The following is a 16121-nucleotide window of genomic DNA, read 5'->3' as shown; positions in this document are numbered from 1 at the left end:
CGGTTTTTGGAGTTTGCCAAACCACTATGAGAAGTTGCCGGACCTTTGTTGGAGGTTGTCGATCATTTATTGTTGTAGCTAATTTTTCGAACCAAACGCGAAAAAATATTTTAAGAAAGAAAATCATTTTTCTGAAGCATGATTTAGTTGAAAAATATTTTTGCCAACATTTTTCGTTGAAACAGTGTATGAAAAAAGTCACCATGAATAGCAATTTAACTCAAAAGGTTAAAAGGATGAAATCCTTGGGAGATCTACTAAAGCAAGCAAGAAAGCTTTGAAAGCCTCGGCAGGAAAGGCAGCATTGAAATCCATAGGACTCCCAACTGTTGAGAGGAACCACCGCAGGAAAAGCGTGAATAAAGGAGAAAGGGATAAAAGAAAGAAAAGAGAGAAAAGGAGTAAGAAGCTGTAAGAGAGTGGGTGCTGTTGTTAACAACTGGTGGGGAAAGGAAAACAGATTCTAACAAATGCATCCCACATAAATTCATCCTGCTCATAGTAAATAGTAGAAGAAAATGCAGAGATTATACATTCTAATTGGAAGGCTAATTCTGTGTCCAGAAACTACATTGAACAATGACTTTGTTGAAGCTACAAATTGATTCATGGAACTCACATACGTTGTATACAAAAACAGGAACATGATAATAAGTGTTAGCTTTCTCATGGTATACTTTTTCATTAAATTTTGTGAAAGAAGCCCACACATTTGTAATAATTAAGATACAAATTGGAGTACAAAAAGAGAACAACGATAAACCACTTAATTTGCTGAAGTGGGCTTAACCTTCTCTCTAAGGAATTGTAGTACGTGTTCGCGTTTCCAGTTGTCGATCCTGTCACAAGGGAAAAACATTTTCAATAAGACCAGTTTGTAGAACTTATTTTCTTCCCTTGAATGATGGAAATGAAAGATCAAAGATATAATTAAACCTAACATCATAGCCATTGCTCCCTCGGAAAACCTAAAACCATACCCCTGTATTTCCATGGTCAAAATTATATTACACAACTGCCAACCTAAAATGCCACCAAATGGCAGCTATCTAACTTCTATGGTATGAGGTTCAGATATCAACAATCTTGGATCAAGGCAAGATCAAGGTCCAGATAGCTACCGCTGTTGGATCAAGGCAAGACCTAAGCTATGCCTAATTTTACCCTATCATACCTGCTCGTATTGACATGACACGACATGACACGGGTACGCAAACAGTTCACTAGGAACTCCGAAATGGTGTAAATATTTCAAACAACAAATGTTTCACTAACACTTGGACACAAGCCAAACAGAAATTATGACGAATGGGGGAAAAATGAAAGGGGATGGGGTCTGACCAACTAGGAAGATGTTGTACATCTACCAGTTTAAGAATTTTCAGTATCATCATTCCATTATCATCAATAAGGTCAAGCAAATCTCTCAACCCAAATTTCTATTCATCCAGTATAGATACTGGGGCTTAACAGTTAGTGACAAAAAGAAGCTAACCTTATTGTTTCTTTGTGTTGGCCAGCATCATCAAGCATCATCAGCTTTGGTGGAGAATTGAAGACATATTGAACTTTAACTGAAGGGAATTGATCCTTCTCTTCTTCAATGAAGCCCACAATTTCAGGATAGAAAACCAGTTTCCTCATGCAGACCTCCAGTACAGCACCGGAATAGGTAATCTGCAGCTCCACATAGTCAAAACAACATCTTTTTCCTTCCCTTTGGAGTAAATGGGTGGAAATATAAAGTCAAGAAGATTTAAGGCTCCAGCTCAGCTGGAACATGACGCATGTAAAGACATTATGAAATGGAACATGGTGCATGAAAAGACATTGTGAATTGGAACATGATGCATGTAAAGTCAAGAAGATTACAGGGAGGATGTGAGTTGGATAACTGGCATGGACACTTCTACCAAAGAGCCATGTCCAAGTTGGACATAGACATTTTTAATACACTCCCTCATTTTTGGGTCCAATACACCCAATACGTGTCCTCCGCGGTTTTTAACTAATTAAAATGCAGAACACTTAGCCAACATGGATTAATTATGTAACAAGAGGCTGAGAGATATCTGAGTGGGTCAGCGAGACATGGGCATAGTTAATATCAATGTCATAACATATAACTTTTAATAATTTATGAATGCATGTGTTCTACTTTTTATTTTCTTGTTTCCCCATTCTTAAATCTTAAAAATGCCATATTTGGCCCTATCTGAATTATATCTCGATAAGTTATTAAGAAACCATGTATATGGTAATTGAACATATATGACTTAAATTTCAAACATATTTGGACTTGAACTAAAAGCAGCATTAAATATGTTGTGTACGTCTGTCAACAGTATTGCCATGTGCCTCTTGGGTCTATGTTCAGCTCTTTTAGGATTTCCCATGTTCACATCTTGGTGTTGTTTTTTGTTCCACCTCTGTGTCATAGACTTGCAGCGAGTTGGTCAATCTAATGAAAAATACAGCCCAAGAGCACCACTCACTAACCACAATGACCTCATGGGGCCATTTCATACCATCTTAAACCAACTATATTCGGCCATGATGCCCATTCCTAGAATAGCCTAAATGCCCTTATATTTGACCGAACTTCTTCTCAATCAAAGTTTCTCTGGCTTGTAGAAAATTATCTAAAAAAATAGTTTATTTTTCTCTTATGTAAGTTGAGTACGGCAATGGACTAGGCAATTCTTTTGAAGCCAAGAGAGATGGAAACCAGCTATAACTACCTACATACATGGGGAATAATAGTCCTGTCATCTGCGTGTAATGAGAAAGCAGTACCATGGGAGTTTTGACTCTTGGACTGCAGTAATGAGAGGTCTATAAGGCAAAGCTTCATCCTAGCCAAGACAGTCACGTTGATACCAGCATAAAGTCAACTTCTCTTTTGTCTATGAAGAAATTTAAAGGGCCCGACATTTGAATTGCCAGTTGTAGAAAAGAAAAAGAACAATTGAGTCCATGGGACATTTGGAAGCTATTGGTGTAAAGATGAACATGCTTGTGAAAATTTAAGTCTGGCAAAGGGCTTTTCAGGATGTATAAAAAGGTTCAGTAAGGGTCCATTCAAGTAAATAAGTTTGTGCCAAGCCTAAGGATATTATAGCCTGCCTCCTTCATCCCTACTGCCTCCTTCGGTGATAAGCTCCCTTCCCTTTTCTAAAATACGTAAAAGAAAATCCACCTTTTGATGAGGACAGCCATTTACAGGAATAATTGAGACCATGGGACATTTGGAAGCTATTGGTGTAAAGATGAACATGCTTGTGAAAATTTAAGTCTGGCAAAGGGCTTATCAGGATGTATAAAAAGGTTCAGTAAGGGTTCATTCAAGTAAATAAGTTTGAGCCAAGCCTAAGGATATTATAAAAAGAAAATCCACCTTTTGATGAGGACAGCAATTTACAGGAACAATTGAGTCCATGGGACATTTGGAAGCTATTGGTGTAAAGATGAACATGCTTGTGAAAATTTAAGTCTGGCAAAGGGTTTATCAGGATGTATAAAAAGGTTCAGTAAGGGTCCATTCAAGTAAATAAGTTTGTGCCAATCCTAAGGATATTATAAAAAGAAAATCCACCTTTTGATGAGGACAGCCATTTACAGGAACAATTGAGTCCATGGGACATTTGGAAGCTATTGGTGTAAAGATGAACATGCTTGTGAAAATTTAAGTCTGGCAAAGGGCTTATCAGGATGTATAAAAAGGTTCAGTAAGGGTCCATTCAAGTAAATAAGTTTGTGCCAAGCCTAAGGATATTATAAAAGGAAAATCCACCTTTTGATGAGGACAGCCATTTACAGGCCCCCCCCTTTTTTTTCCCCCCTTTCTGCATCTTGCTCTTCAATTTAAAGTTTTTATGTTAAAGATCCTTTTTACTTACAAATTGGAATGGAAGATTTAAAGGTTTGTTACTCATTAAAAAAATTAGAAAAAATATATGGAGTGAACAAGCAAAGAAATTAAGCAGTAGTGAGTGTTACCCCCCTACCTGACACATTAACCTATGAATTATCCTCATCCATATTCTTTGAATTACCCAACATGGTTCATTTTTTTATTTTTTTCGATAAGTAATAGAAATATCATTAAAAACCGTAAGGCGCAACTCGAGCACACAAGAATTATACAAAAGAAGCACTTAAGAAAGAGAAGAAAAGAGAACAAAAAAAAACATGAAAGTTAAGCACAAAGGGAGTTAAAATTAAAATTAGCAAAAATTATAAAACGTGAATCTAAAGAAACATTAGATTCAAAACAAAGCTTTTAGCTTCTAGAAATTTAATATATGTAAAAATATTATCCATACCTTGCTCGTCGAATCATCCGAATCCTCGGAGCAACATTTCAAACAATCTGATACCAAATCTACAAACAAAACATGGACTTTAGCCTATCTATAACAATGCTGAAAGTAACACATAAAAATCTTATGCATGCAGAATTCCAGGAGCAAACTTGAGACCAAATAGAAGTCAAAATGCTGAGGAACGAGCTAATCGATATATCAATAAAAGTCAGTAGTCCCTAATGCAAGGCATTCACATCCCATCATCATTTATCCAGTCAACTTATATGTTCAATTCCAACCACCCTGCGCATAGACAGTAGAATTGCTAGTTCTAATTGTAATAAATTTTATTACAATGCTTTCAGTACATGTCTCTAGACTTTGATCAAATTCAAAATTTTCACTTGAAATATATATCTTATTGTTGAGCATACACGTGGTGAACAACAATTGCAAACATGTCATAAGTGATGGTGGTTAATATAACCATTTGACTTAAACCCATTAGCTTAAGCTTTTGGGTGTTTCGCTGAAAAACTCCCCTCAAGGGAGCCAATCTCCCCAAGAGAAAGAATTACCCGTTCAAAGAAACAGAGCCTTGAGATCTTTGTATTATATCTATATGACTCCATACGCATTTCTTACTATGAAATCCTTCCACATCTTCAACTTAAATCCAACAAACCCAACACACAGGTGATGATTATTAGCCAACACTCACACCGTAATGCCTGGAAAACGAATGACACAAACACCTAATACATAAATCCATCAATCAAATGAAATAATTTGTAACTGAAAATTTTAATTCTAAAGATCAGACAAAACACTTAAAACACCAGAGAATTCAAGACCCACCAAAAATCTGGGAACAAAATTCAATTTTTTTTATTGAATTGTGCGTTACCCAAAGGATTTATATACAATAAATACCTGGGTCCTTGACATACTCAGCGAAGGTGTTGCAATCAGAGCAAAGAGCAAGGCCCGTAAAACCCAGATCCTCGCACTCCCTCGAGCTCAATTGCTCTTTTGCGGTTCCCAAAGGTACTGCAGCCAATAGGAGAGCTACAGAACAAATATAGATCAACAAGCCCATCTCTCTCTCTCTCTCTCTCAAACTCTCTTTTTCAGTCTTCTCTTCCAGTACCAAGTATCCAGCGGCCGAGAACCTATTAATCGCTGAAAGAGTCAACGACGGTGCCGTTTCCGAAGCGGAGAACCTGCGAAACGAGCCTGCGTTTTATGATTCACGTGCGGTGTCGTTGAGTGTGATACGGTGTACGCTGTTTTTTAATGACGTGGCTACCGTGGCCCACGGTATACGGCTGTAATTACTTGATTGGATTAGGTGACTCTTTGTCTTTGATTTCATTAATTGGCAGCAATTTGCTATGCCGTAGATAGCTTCATTTATATTTGCTATGATGTTTTATTATTTTTGCAATCGTTTTTAAAAATTTTAAAAAGTTTTAATATCATGTCTTCATATTTTAAAGGTGTGCAATTATACCATTAAGATATAAGATTAAATCAATCAGTGAATATGTGAAATGTCTCTTATATTCCTATAAAATTTATACTGTTACAAAATTATCTTAATTAAATAATTAAAAATTAAAATAATAGCACGACCCACAGCTAGCTTGGTTATGTGTCATCCAAGGAAAATTTTTAATATTTTAAAATATGGGTATTTTTGGTATTTTGGCCGCGTTAGAATTTAACAAAAACTCCTAACGGTGAATGGGTGATATTGTAAAATTTTAAAACATATTATCTTTCTTAACGTATTGTTTTGTAGTTTGAGGTCCTTCCTGAAAGTCAACCAAGGTCACTGTTGGTTTTGAGCACTAGGGGTGTCAATACGGTTACGGTTATTACGGTTAGTAGATTTCACTAACCGCAACCACAGCGGTTAGCTACTAACCGCCGGTTAGCGGTTAGTAAAATATGTAACCGCCCGTTAACCACTTTTTCAAAATTACGCTTTTTTTTTTTGCTTTTAGTTTTTTTGCCTTTTTTTATTACTGTAGCATTTTTTACCCTAATTTGTTTTTTGTATTTTTAGTGTCTTCTTAGGCCCAATTGCTATAAAAAGAGCCCATATAGAAAAATCAAAAATATTTGACCCCAAATTTACATTTACTTGTACTTTTAAAAAAAAACTCTTAAATATTAAATCATAACCGGTTAACTTTAAAAAATAATAATAAAAAAAAATTCAACACTACATATAAAAAAAGTTCAACACAAGTTATAAAAGAAGTTCAAATAAAACATGTGATATATATGATTATATGTCATATTATATATGATTATATGTATTATTTGTTATTATATAATCATATGATTTAATGATCAATTCATCATGTGATATAATCATATCAATTATAATGATAATATTACTAAAATTAGAATGATAAAACATTAATACTTCAATTGTGTTTATAAGTAACACATTGTTTAATCCATTGTTAATTACTTAATTTGATATTATACGAATCACATTATCATTGTATATTAATAATATGATTCATTTGAATAAAATATTTGAATTGTTATTGAATCATATGATTAAGTATTGATATTATACATTTATATTATTCATATGCATATATGTATAATTATAATTTATAACATATATAGACTTATAAGTTTATAACATACATTGGAACTAAGTCTCTAGGTACTTACTTATTGTATTAGTATGAATTGGTATACTAATGATTTATATCATATTATATATTTATAATTTGTTATTATATAATCATATAAATTAGAATGATAATACATTAATACTTCAATTGTGGTTATAAGTAACACATTATTGAATCTAATGTCAATTGCTTAATTTGATATTATACGAATCACATTATCATTGTACATTAATAATATGATTAACTTGAATAAAGTATTTGAATTGTCATTGAATCATATGATTAAGTATTGATCTTATACATTTATATTATTCATATGCATATATGTATAATTATAATTTATAACATATATAGACTTATAAATTTATAACATACATTGAAACTAAGTTTCTAGATACTTAATTGTTGTATTAGTATGAATTGGTATACTTATGAATTATGTCATATTATATATGTATAATTTGTTATTATATAATCAAATGATTTAATTGATCATGTGATATAATCATATAAATTATAGTGATAATATATTAATACTCAAATTGTGATTTAATTATCATGTTATATGTATAAATATTATTATAATTATAATTATAAAAATATATTATATAAAAATGTGGTTAACGGTTACAGTTAGTAAACCCAATAACCTCTAATGCTAACCGCTAGGCGGTTATAGCGGTTAGACAGTTAGCGATTAATATGGTTAAGCGGTTAAGCGGTTAAGCAGTTATAGCAATTAGCGGTTAGCGGGCGGTTTAGCACCAATTGAGTACCAACATATCACTTCTAATGCAATTTCTATCCTCTTGTTGTACTTGTGTGTGCTCGTGATGTATCATATAAAATCAAGGGCGGAATCAGAATTTTGAGTGAGGGGGATGAGAAAAATAAAATAAAAAATAAAAAACTTGAGGTAGAGAAAATTAATTTTTGAAGGTCATAAAAAATATATTTTTTGATGAAAGTTTTAAATTTTTGGAGACTCAAGCCCTTATACTAGCTAGGTCCACCCCTTAGAGAAACTTCTTTCATACAGAGTAACACAAGAAAAAAGAGGCTTGATTCATATAAAGTAACAAATGATAAAAGAACTCACAGTGATCGATCGACTAAGAGCATTCCCAATGGAAGAGCCATATTTTTATGTAAAATGGCTCTTCAAAATTCACTTTTATCTAGTTTAACTAAGTCATTTTTAAGTGTCTCCACATTCGATTAGCTATATTTCTAAAAAAAAGGTGGGAAAAGATTTGGGAAAAAGATAAAGTAGGAGAGAGAAACACTAAAAAATAAAATGGCTCCCTTAAAAAGTGCTGCTACATTTAACTTTTTTTTTAGCTCTTCTAATCAAATATCTATTTTACATATATTTTTGGCTCATCCAATGTGGGAGGTTTTTTGAACATTTGAAGAGCTATTCTAGATAAAAGTAACATTTGGCTCTTCCATTGGGAATGCTCTAATGCCTGAGTGAGTCAATGGGCTAAAAATGTGTTCATTGTTCGTCGGCGCAAGAGGCACACCATTCTTTCGTTGTTTTGTATCCGCTTTGTTGGTTTTCTTGGAAATTGATTTTTTTTTTTTTTTTTCAATAAAACTTGTGGAGTGTGAAAGAGAAGTGTTTGTCTCTTAATTAGCCATTTTTATTCATAAGTCATTTTACTAATACGCAGTAACGCATAGAAAAAAAAAAAAAAAAACCCTTGTTAAGAGCACTTCTAGTTAGTGAGTTCCTCAAACTTTAGTAAAAATTTTCCTATTTTGGGTAGCCACTGTTTGAGCACAGCTCTGTAAATATTTTTTTACTTAAAAAGAAATAATTCTTTATTAGTTTGGAAAATTTAGTTGGTTGATTACCGTTGGTGATGAATTACAAGATCGAGTGATTAATGACTAGGAATCATTTTTGAAGATAAATGGCGTGTGGGTTCATTTATTCCTGATTTTTTCTGCTCTATCAGAATACACAAATAACAATGAGACATTTTTATATAGTAATAATATTTGATCAACAATCCTAACTTGTCTCATTTTTAGCAGTCTTAATTTGCCTCTTCACCCCTTTTCTTATCCACAATCACAGATGGGATTTTATCATTGTTGCATATCTGGCTTTCCTCTTCCAATGGCTTATATGTGTAAAACCAAGCACACACCACATAATAGAAGAGATTAATGACTTGGACTCCACTAACAAGCAAATAATAGTACTCCAACCTACCCCTGTTTAGATTCCTATCAGGCAGCCAGTTGCTTTTCATGCCAGAATACTTATGAACAAGGGACACCATCAGCGTGCCTGCATAATTCCCCATTGATATTGCTATCCAGTAAAGTGCCACGGCCGTGCTTCTCATGCTTTCAGGTGATTGATCGTAGAGAAACTCCATGTGCCCAACAGACATGAAAACTTCGGCTACCCCATGGAGGCAAAACTGAGGCACCAACCAGAAAACACTTATTGGGATAATTGCTTTTGGATCATCCAACAAGTTGTGATTGCCGGCAACTGCTTTTCTCTTGATCTCAACAAATGATGCAACAATTGTGGCAACGATGTTTACCACAAAGCCTACACCCATTCTTTGCAGGCATGTGATGCCGGACGGATTTCCAGTGAACCGGCGAGCAAAGGGTACGAAAAGACGTTCGTATAGAACAAGGCCACTGAGCATGGTTAGGACGCCAAAGATGGATAAAGTGGCCGGAGGGATTTGGAAGGATTTGGACAAGTGGCGATCCATGCTACGAGCTTGTTGGATGGTGAAGCTATGCTGGTGAGAAGATGAGGCAACAAGTAAAATTCCGGCAGCCCATATGGGAAGCATTCGGATAATGGATTTTAACTCCTCCACGCGATGGACAGTGGCAAGCCTCCATAGATTTGGTGTCTTTGAATCTGTTGTGTCGCCTTCTGTTACTATTGCAGCTTTATCTAACCACCTGCAGGCAGTTAAGTGAAAGCAGTTTAACCATTCAATTTATATGATACTACTAGGGGTGGTAATTTGTCGATGTTTGCGTGTTGGGTTTGGGTCGTGGCAATAGACCCTTGAACTATTGCGCGTTTTGAGAATGTCCCCCTAAATTAAAAAAACTCTTAATTTAACTCTCTAAACTTTTAATTTGATTCAATTGACCTCTTCCGTCAGATTTTAAACGTTAAAAATGAGAAAATGACATTTATACCCATGAACGTTTTTATAAAATTTTAAATTTACCCATAATTTTAAATTTAAAAAAAAATAAAAAATTGAAGGATAATTTGGTCGTTTTAGGCATTTTCGTTAGAAGTTAACGGATAAAACTAACGAAGGGGGTAAATTGATTGAAATTGAAAGTTTATGGGTGTAAATTGAGAATTTTTGAATTTTGAAAAGTTTTTTCAAAACGCGCAGTAATTCAAGAATTTAAAGTGAAGTTTTTCCAAGGCATTGTTAAAATTGCTTACTTGAATTGATTGGAGTGTAGAAGCCTTCCATGCACAGAAATATCAGCATCGAGTTCTCTATTTTCATACAAGAGCCCTGCATCTTCTGGTACAACTTGTTTCTTCTTTTTCAGGGCTGCAACAACCACCTGAGTCAATCTAACCAAGGGGCTACCCCCTGGTTTTAATCTATTGTAAAGAGGGAAACCAAACAAAAAGGCTAAGATTGACAAGGACATGGCTATGGTTGGGACTCCAAGACCCCAGCCCCAACCCACATTATCTTGGATGTAAACCACTACAGTTAGGGCAGTTAATGTTGCCATTCCCATGCTAAAGTAATACCAATTAAACAAATTCCAGCTTCGGCCAGCTACACTTGATTTGGTCATGTCAAATTGGTCTGCAGCAAAGGTAACTACACAAGGCTTGATGCCACCTGAGCCAATAGATGTAAGGAGGAGAGAGATGTAGAGGACCCAAAGCTGCATTGCTGAAGCTTCCTTGCAGTTCTCTTGAGTTGCACATGGTGGAGGGTGAAGCTTTGGCAATACTGCTGATATGGTGATGCAAACCAATCCCTGCAAGAAGAAGATAAAATTCTCTTATTGGTTATATAAATAATGTTAGATTCTTTTCACTTATCTTGTTCCGTTTCGACACTTTTGCAATCATACCCTTTAAGTTTAAGAAGTTATAATGTCGAATTCCCATATATGATTTATAGTTAAATCAAATGGTAAATGGGTGAAATATCTCTTACACTCTTGTAAAATATCTCTTAATTAAATAATTAATAAATTTTTTAAATAAGGGTATTTTGGCCTCCTTTATTAAAATTTAATAAAAAATCCTAACGGAAGGTTGATATTATAAAATTTTTAAACATGAAAATCTGACATTAAGTATTTTTTAAACCTTAAAAAAATAATTGCAAAAGTATCGAAACATAAAAATAAGTGAATTTTTGTGACATATATATACCAGTTCATAGATAATAGAACCAGCCATGATGGTCCAAAAGCGGCCTGCAAAGGAGTCAGCAATCAAAGCACCAATCAATGGCGTGAAACTGGCAGTCCCACTGAAGTTGGTGAGGGTGTTGGAGGCCGCCACCAGCGGCATGTTAAGCTCTTGTGTCAGGTACGTTATCATGTTTGCATGGAACCCAGTTGTCGCAAATCTGTCGCATATTTCATTTCCTGTCAAACAAAAGACTAATTATTATTGGGCAACTCCATGACTGCATGTTTTTTGTTTTTTTTTTGTTCTTTTCTTAAGCACAAAGGTGTTGAGATTTATTCAACTCCAAAAGTGAAAAAAAAATTGAAAAGCAAACACACACACACACACATATATATATATATATATATATATATATATATACCAAGGATGAATGGCATTGTTCTGAACCCTCCAAGCTTCTTCTTCTTCCTTTGAAAATCCTCCATATTCTCCTGCTTCTCATCTTTAGCCATGTTGTTGTTGTTTGCTCTCTCCAACTCCATTTGTGGTTGGTTCCTCTAATTTACAGCCAAAGGGAAGTTCCAAGAGGACTACATATATAATTGTGGATCAGGATTTTGGACAAAAAAATTAGAAGAGTGGTGCGTGGGACCCAAACATTGGCACCCTTGGCCTGTGATATGGTGGTGTCTTATCACTTGTGTCGTACCATTTGGTCCATCAATTGAGCTTTGTATTCATTCATATCATTTTCCCAAGTGGGCATACTCTTCATCATCAGCTTCATATGCATTATACACAAAAATATCAAACAGGAATCTTCATATAAATATTGCAAGAGTAACAAGACAAAAGCATTGCTGTCAATCTCACCCACAATTTCACTTTTGGCCTTTCGGGTTAATTGGTAATCCTCCTGATCTTTCAGTGCTTGAGAAGCAATAGGGGGTTAATTTGATATTGCCCTTCCAATTTCTTTAAAAGTCTCTCATTGTCATCCATACATCCTCTATTTTCAATATTAATATCATGTGTCATGAACAATTAAGTGTATGGTTCTAAGACACATGAATCTTAAAGGCCTTTTCAATTTTTAACTCAACATTACCCTAATAACTGAAATGCCTTGGTTTTCTTTTTCTTTTCTTTCATTATTAAAAAACTGTCATTAAAAGCACAGGAACCGACCCACCTATATATAAGGGCCATGACCCCTCGACTTAAATCACCCGTTATTACAAAAGTTTAAGCCAATAAAAAAAAAATTTAAAAAAAAAAGATAAATTTTTCATAGACTATTTTGATTGAAATGAAGGAGAAATAACGGAAAAATCTCAATTCTATCAGTGAGTACTAAGCAATGTGAGGATAATTGTCATCCCTAGCTAGCTACCTTCAATGAGGTGTAGGTTTCGATCTCTTTCAGGATCGATTATACAAATTACTCCATGCAAGTTACAACTTACACAAGAGATTATGTAATTGTCCTAAAAAAATAAGTGAAATTCATATAAAGTCATTGGGGTCAATTTCTTTTTTAGTTTGGTGATTAGGATATATGACAAAAGGTGATGTAGTACGAGATTAATTCAAAGAGGTCATTGTTAGAAAATAACCACAACTTTGGATTATTAACAGTGATTTGGATTAAGTGTTTATCATTTCTCGACACGAAATTTGGATCGAGTGTAATGATCAAGAACGAGTATCCATTATCAAGAATTGATTATTACCACAATCTTCACGCCTGAAATACGTCAAAATTGCCCCGTCAAGAGGATTTACTGACGTGTCAGACCACCTGACACGTCAGAAAATCTATGTCAATAAAAAATCCTTTTTTTTTTTTATTTTTGTAGTGTTTGTCTGATTATTATAAAAAAATAAATTATAAGTTACATTTATATGTTTTAAATGATAATTAAATTTTATTGAATTTCTTATTTATTTCGTTTGTTTTTTTTTTTTTTTAATATTTTTAATTAATTGTTGTTCGACTCTGCCTTTTTAATCTTGTCACTCGTCCTGTTCAGTGATAATTAGATGGGTGAGCAATGATAGCTTACAATGGAGGGTCAAATGATAATTTTTGAGCAAAACCATCATGAATGTTTGAGAAAAATCACAAGTGTGTGAATAGATTTATCTATATATATATATATATATATATATATATAAGTAGATTTATATACTTTTAGTTTCTCACGTTCATAACAGTACAACACAAGTGAAAATCTCAAACAACTATAATTAAATATCATGGGAAACTTCACTTAACGTTTATGAACTTTCATTATTTTTACAATTAATTTCTCAGAGTTCCGACCACCTACTCAAAAAAAAAAAAGGTTTTATATAAACTCTTTTACATAATTTAATTCAAATATTAGTATTTCAGACAAATTAATTACGGTGGATCCTTACCCACCAAAAAAAAAAAAACATGCATTCGATTCGATGATCACCAAAGGTATAACTTTTATAATTGTCATGGTACGTAAATGACAAATTAATAAGCAAATTTAATAGGAAATCCATGCTTTTTTGGTAGATATGGCTTTTAGGGTTGATGATGATTGTTGGTAAAAAGAAAAAGAAATGCATAGGATGACGTCCCGTCTTACGTAAACTAAATCAGAATGCAAACAAAATTTGACTTGTTAGGCAGCTACGATACAAAAATAAAGAAAAGCAGAGACCAAAAAAGCTGAAAAATGCCAACTTCTTCCCTATAATTATCAAGGTCCGTGATATTCAAAACCTTCTAGTCTTTTTCTTTCACATGTTCATGTTTCAATTGATGTGATAATTTGCACTCAAATTCCTTCTATCAATGAATCTTGTGATTTTTCCTACGTGATAATGATCAGTTGTTCACTAGAATGGCAATGATTGAAAAAAAAAAATTATTTTCTGTGTAAAGCTCAATTTGTTTTGAAGTTATTTATTATTATTTTTTTAAAAATATTTTTCAGTGTTTGTATCATACCGAAAATGAGTAATGGTGGAAAATGGCCGGTGACTCCCGGCAACCACTGGCGAAGGTTTGGCGATTTGAAAACGAAGATGTTTTCATTTTGACTATTATTTCCCATCATACTAAACACAAAATATATATATATATATATATATATATATATATATATATATAATATTTTTAAAAATCATTTTACTCTGAAACAAACGGATCCTAACATATCACTTCTAATATTACAGTTTCTATCCCCTTGTTGTGCTTGTGTGTGCTCGTGCTATATCATATAAAAGGGAAAATGCTGGAAACTTGTTTGTTTAATTCACTTAAAACAAGGATCGAAATACTAAAAAAGCTTCACTGTGGTACATTTTTATATAGTAATTAATATTCCTTGGCGTAGCTAGATATTCGTTATTGTAGGGGTCATTCTAAAAACATAATAAATACAATTTAAAATTGAAATTAAGTAATTTTTTGCACGATATGTATATCTCAAAAATTATATCTACCAAAATTCATAAATATGGGCCAAAATTGATTTAAAAAAGTGATATGAATGGCAGAAGGTGCAAAAGCAACCTTTAAAAAAAAAAAAAAAAATCATAGAGAAAGAGTGACCAAAAAAAGCTAAAGTTCATGCCTTTAGGGAAAGAGATTGGTAAAATAAGTTCAAAGCACAATGCTTATAATTATTATTATATTATTATTATTGTCAAATATATGAGGGAAGCGTCAAGATGTTTGTATTGAGATGCAAGTCAGAAGATATGATAGAAGAAATCACATGTAAAATTTAATTGAGTATAACTAGACAATCGTTAGCAATGCACAAATGTTTTTAATAAGGTCGTTTGTTATTGACGGTTATTGTTTATGCTTCGGAGAATGTGGGGCCTTACAAGGACAATGTTGAAGAAGAGTGAGTATAGCACTCACTAATTTCCAAACATAAAGATTATTTTTTTTCAAAACACTCATAGTTTGACAATCTTCTATTTATCATCAGAATTGAAGCCGCTAGCCTACCGATTACAATATTACGGCATGGTAGTACCACCACCAAGCCCTCAAAATGTAAGTTTGTATAAATTATGATTGTAATGTATTATGTCTTTCTATACCTTTCATACTAACTCATATTTATATTAATTAGGGTGTATCAGTAGACATGCTGACAAAATATAACAAGCCTGTTTTGCCGGAGCAAGAGATTGAAGTTCTTAAGGGTTTAACTACAATGGAACCTCATTATCTAGAGGTAATTATTGTTTTGCCATTATGATCCGTTAATCATAATGAAATATGACTTTGCAAAAAACAAGTCTCTTGAACACAAGACATTCTGGGATGTCCAGCAAAAAGAGGATGTTGACATGGTTAACTTGCTACAAAAATCCATGATATTGGAAAATAGTATTCAAAGGGTTTTGAAAAAATTGCTCCTACAAGATCTACTTCTCAAAGTCGACTTTTATGTCTGGTTATTACCAGCTCAAAGTGCGAGAAGAAGATGTGTCGAAAACAACTATCCGCACTCGGTATAGCTATTATGAATTGTAAGTTATGCCATTTGGATAAATCAACGCACCATCGGCACATGAACTTGTCAAACAATTACAACCGTCAATTTGAAAAGGTAAGCATGATTTTCGAGCCCCTAAACAAACTTGTCAAGGTAATTATACAAGAACCATGTCCATGCATGCCTTCTTAGTGCTTAACAATCAAAATACGGAACTAGATCCTCTCAATTTCAAGTTAGTGGAAATTTGAGGGGG

General features: G+C 33.6%; 2 protein-coding genes across 2 annotated transcripts; both read right to left on the bottom strand.

Moving 5' to 3' along the window:
- Window positions 1-509: 509 nt before the first annotated feature.
- Window positions 510-5472, bottom strand: LOC132168161 (uncharacterized). Its single transcript, XM_059579259.1, has 4 exons — window positions 5241-5472; window positions 4326-4384; window positions 1496-1677; window positions 510-839 (listed from the first exon to the last, which is right to left on the bottom strand). Exons 1-4 carry the CDS (start codon window positions 5404-5406, stop codon window positions 767-769), a joined length of 480 nt encoding a protein of 159 aa, XP_059435242.1. The 5' UTR covers window positions 5407-5472; the 3' UTR covers window positions 510-766.
- Window positions 5473-8933: 3461 nt separating this feature from the next.
- On the bottom strand, window positions 8934-11949 carry LOC132182805 (protein NRT1/ PTR FAMILY 3.1-like). Its single transcript, XM_059596155.1, has 4 exons — window positions 11788-11949; window positions 11385-11602; window positions 10422-10981; window positions 8934-9913 (listed from the first exon to the last, which is right to left on the bottom strand). Exons 1-4 carry the CDS (start codon window positions 11906-11908, stop codon window positions 9013-9015), a joined length of 1800 nt encoding a protein of 599 aa, XP_059452138.1. The 5' UTR covers window positions 11909-11949; the 3' UTR covers window positions 8934-9012.
- Between the last annotated feature and the right edge of the window lie 4172 nt (window positions 11950-16121).

This window comes from Corylus avellana, chromosome ca1 (assembly GCF_901000735.1).
Source record: "Corylus avellana chromosome ca1, CavTom2PMs-1.0".
NCBI lineage: Eukaryota > Viridiplantae > Streptophyta > Magnoliopsida > Fagales > Betulaceae > Corylus > Corylus avellana.
The sequence above is the reverse complement of the archived record's forward strand: the minus strand, read 5'-3'. Positions and strand labels throughout refer to the sequence as shown.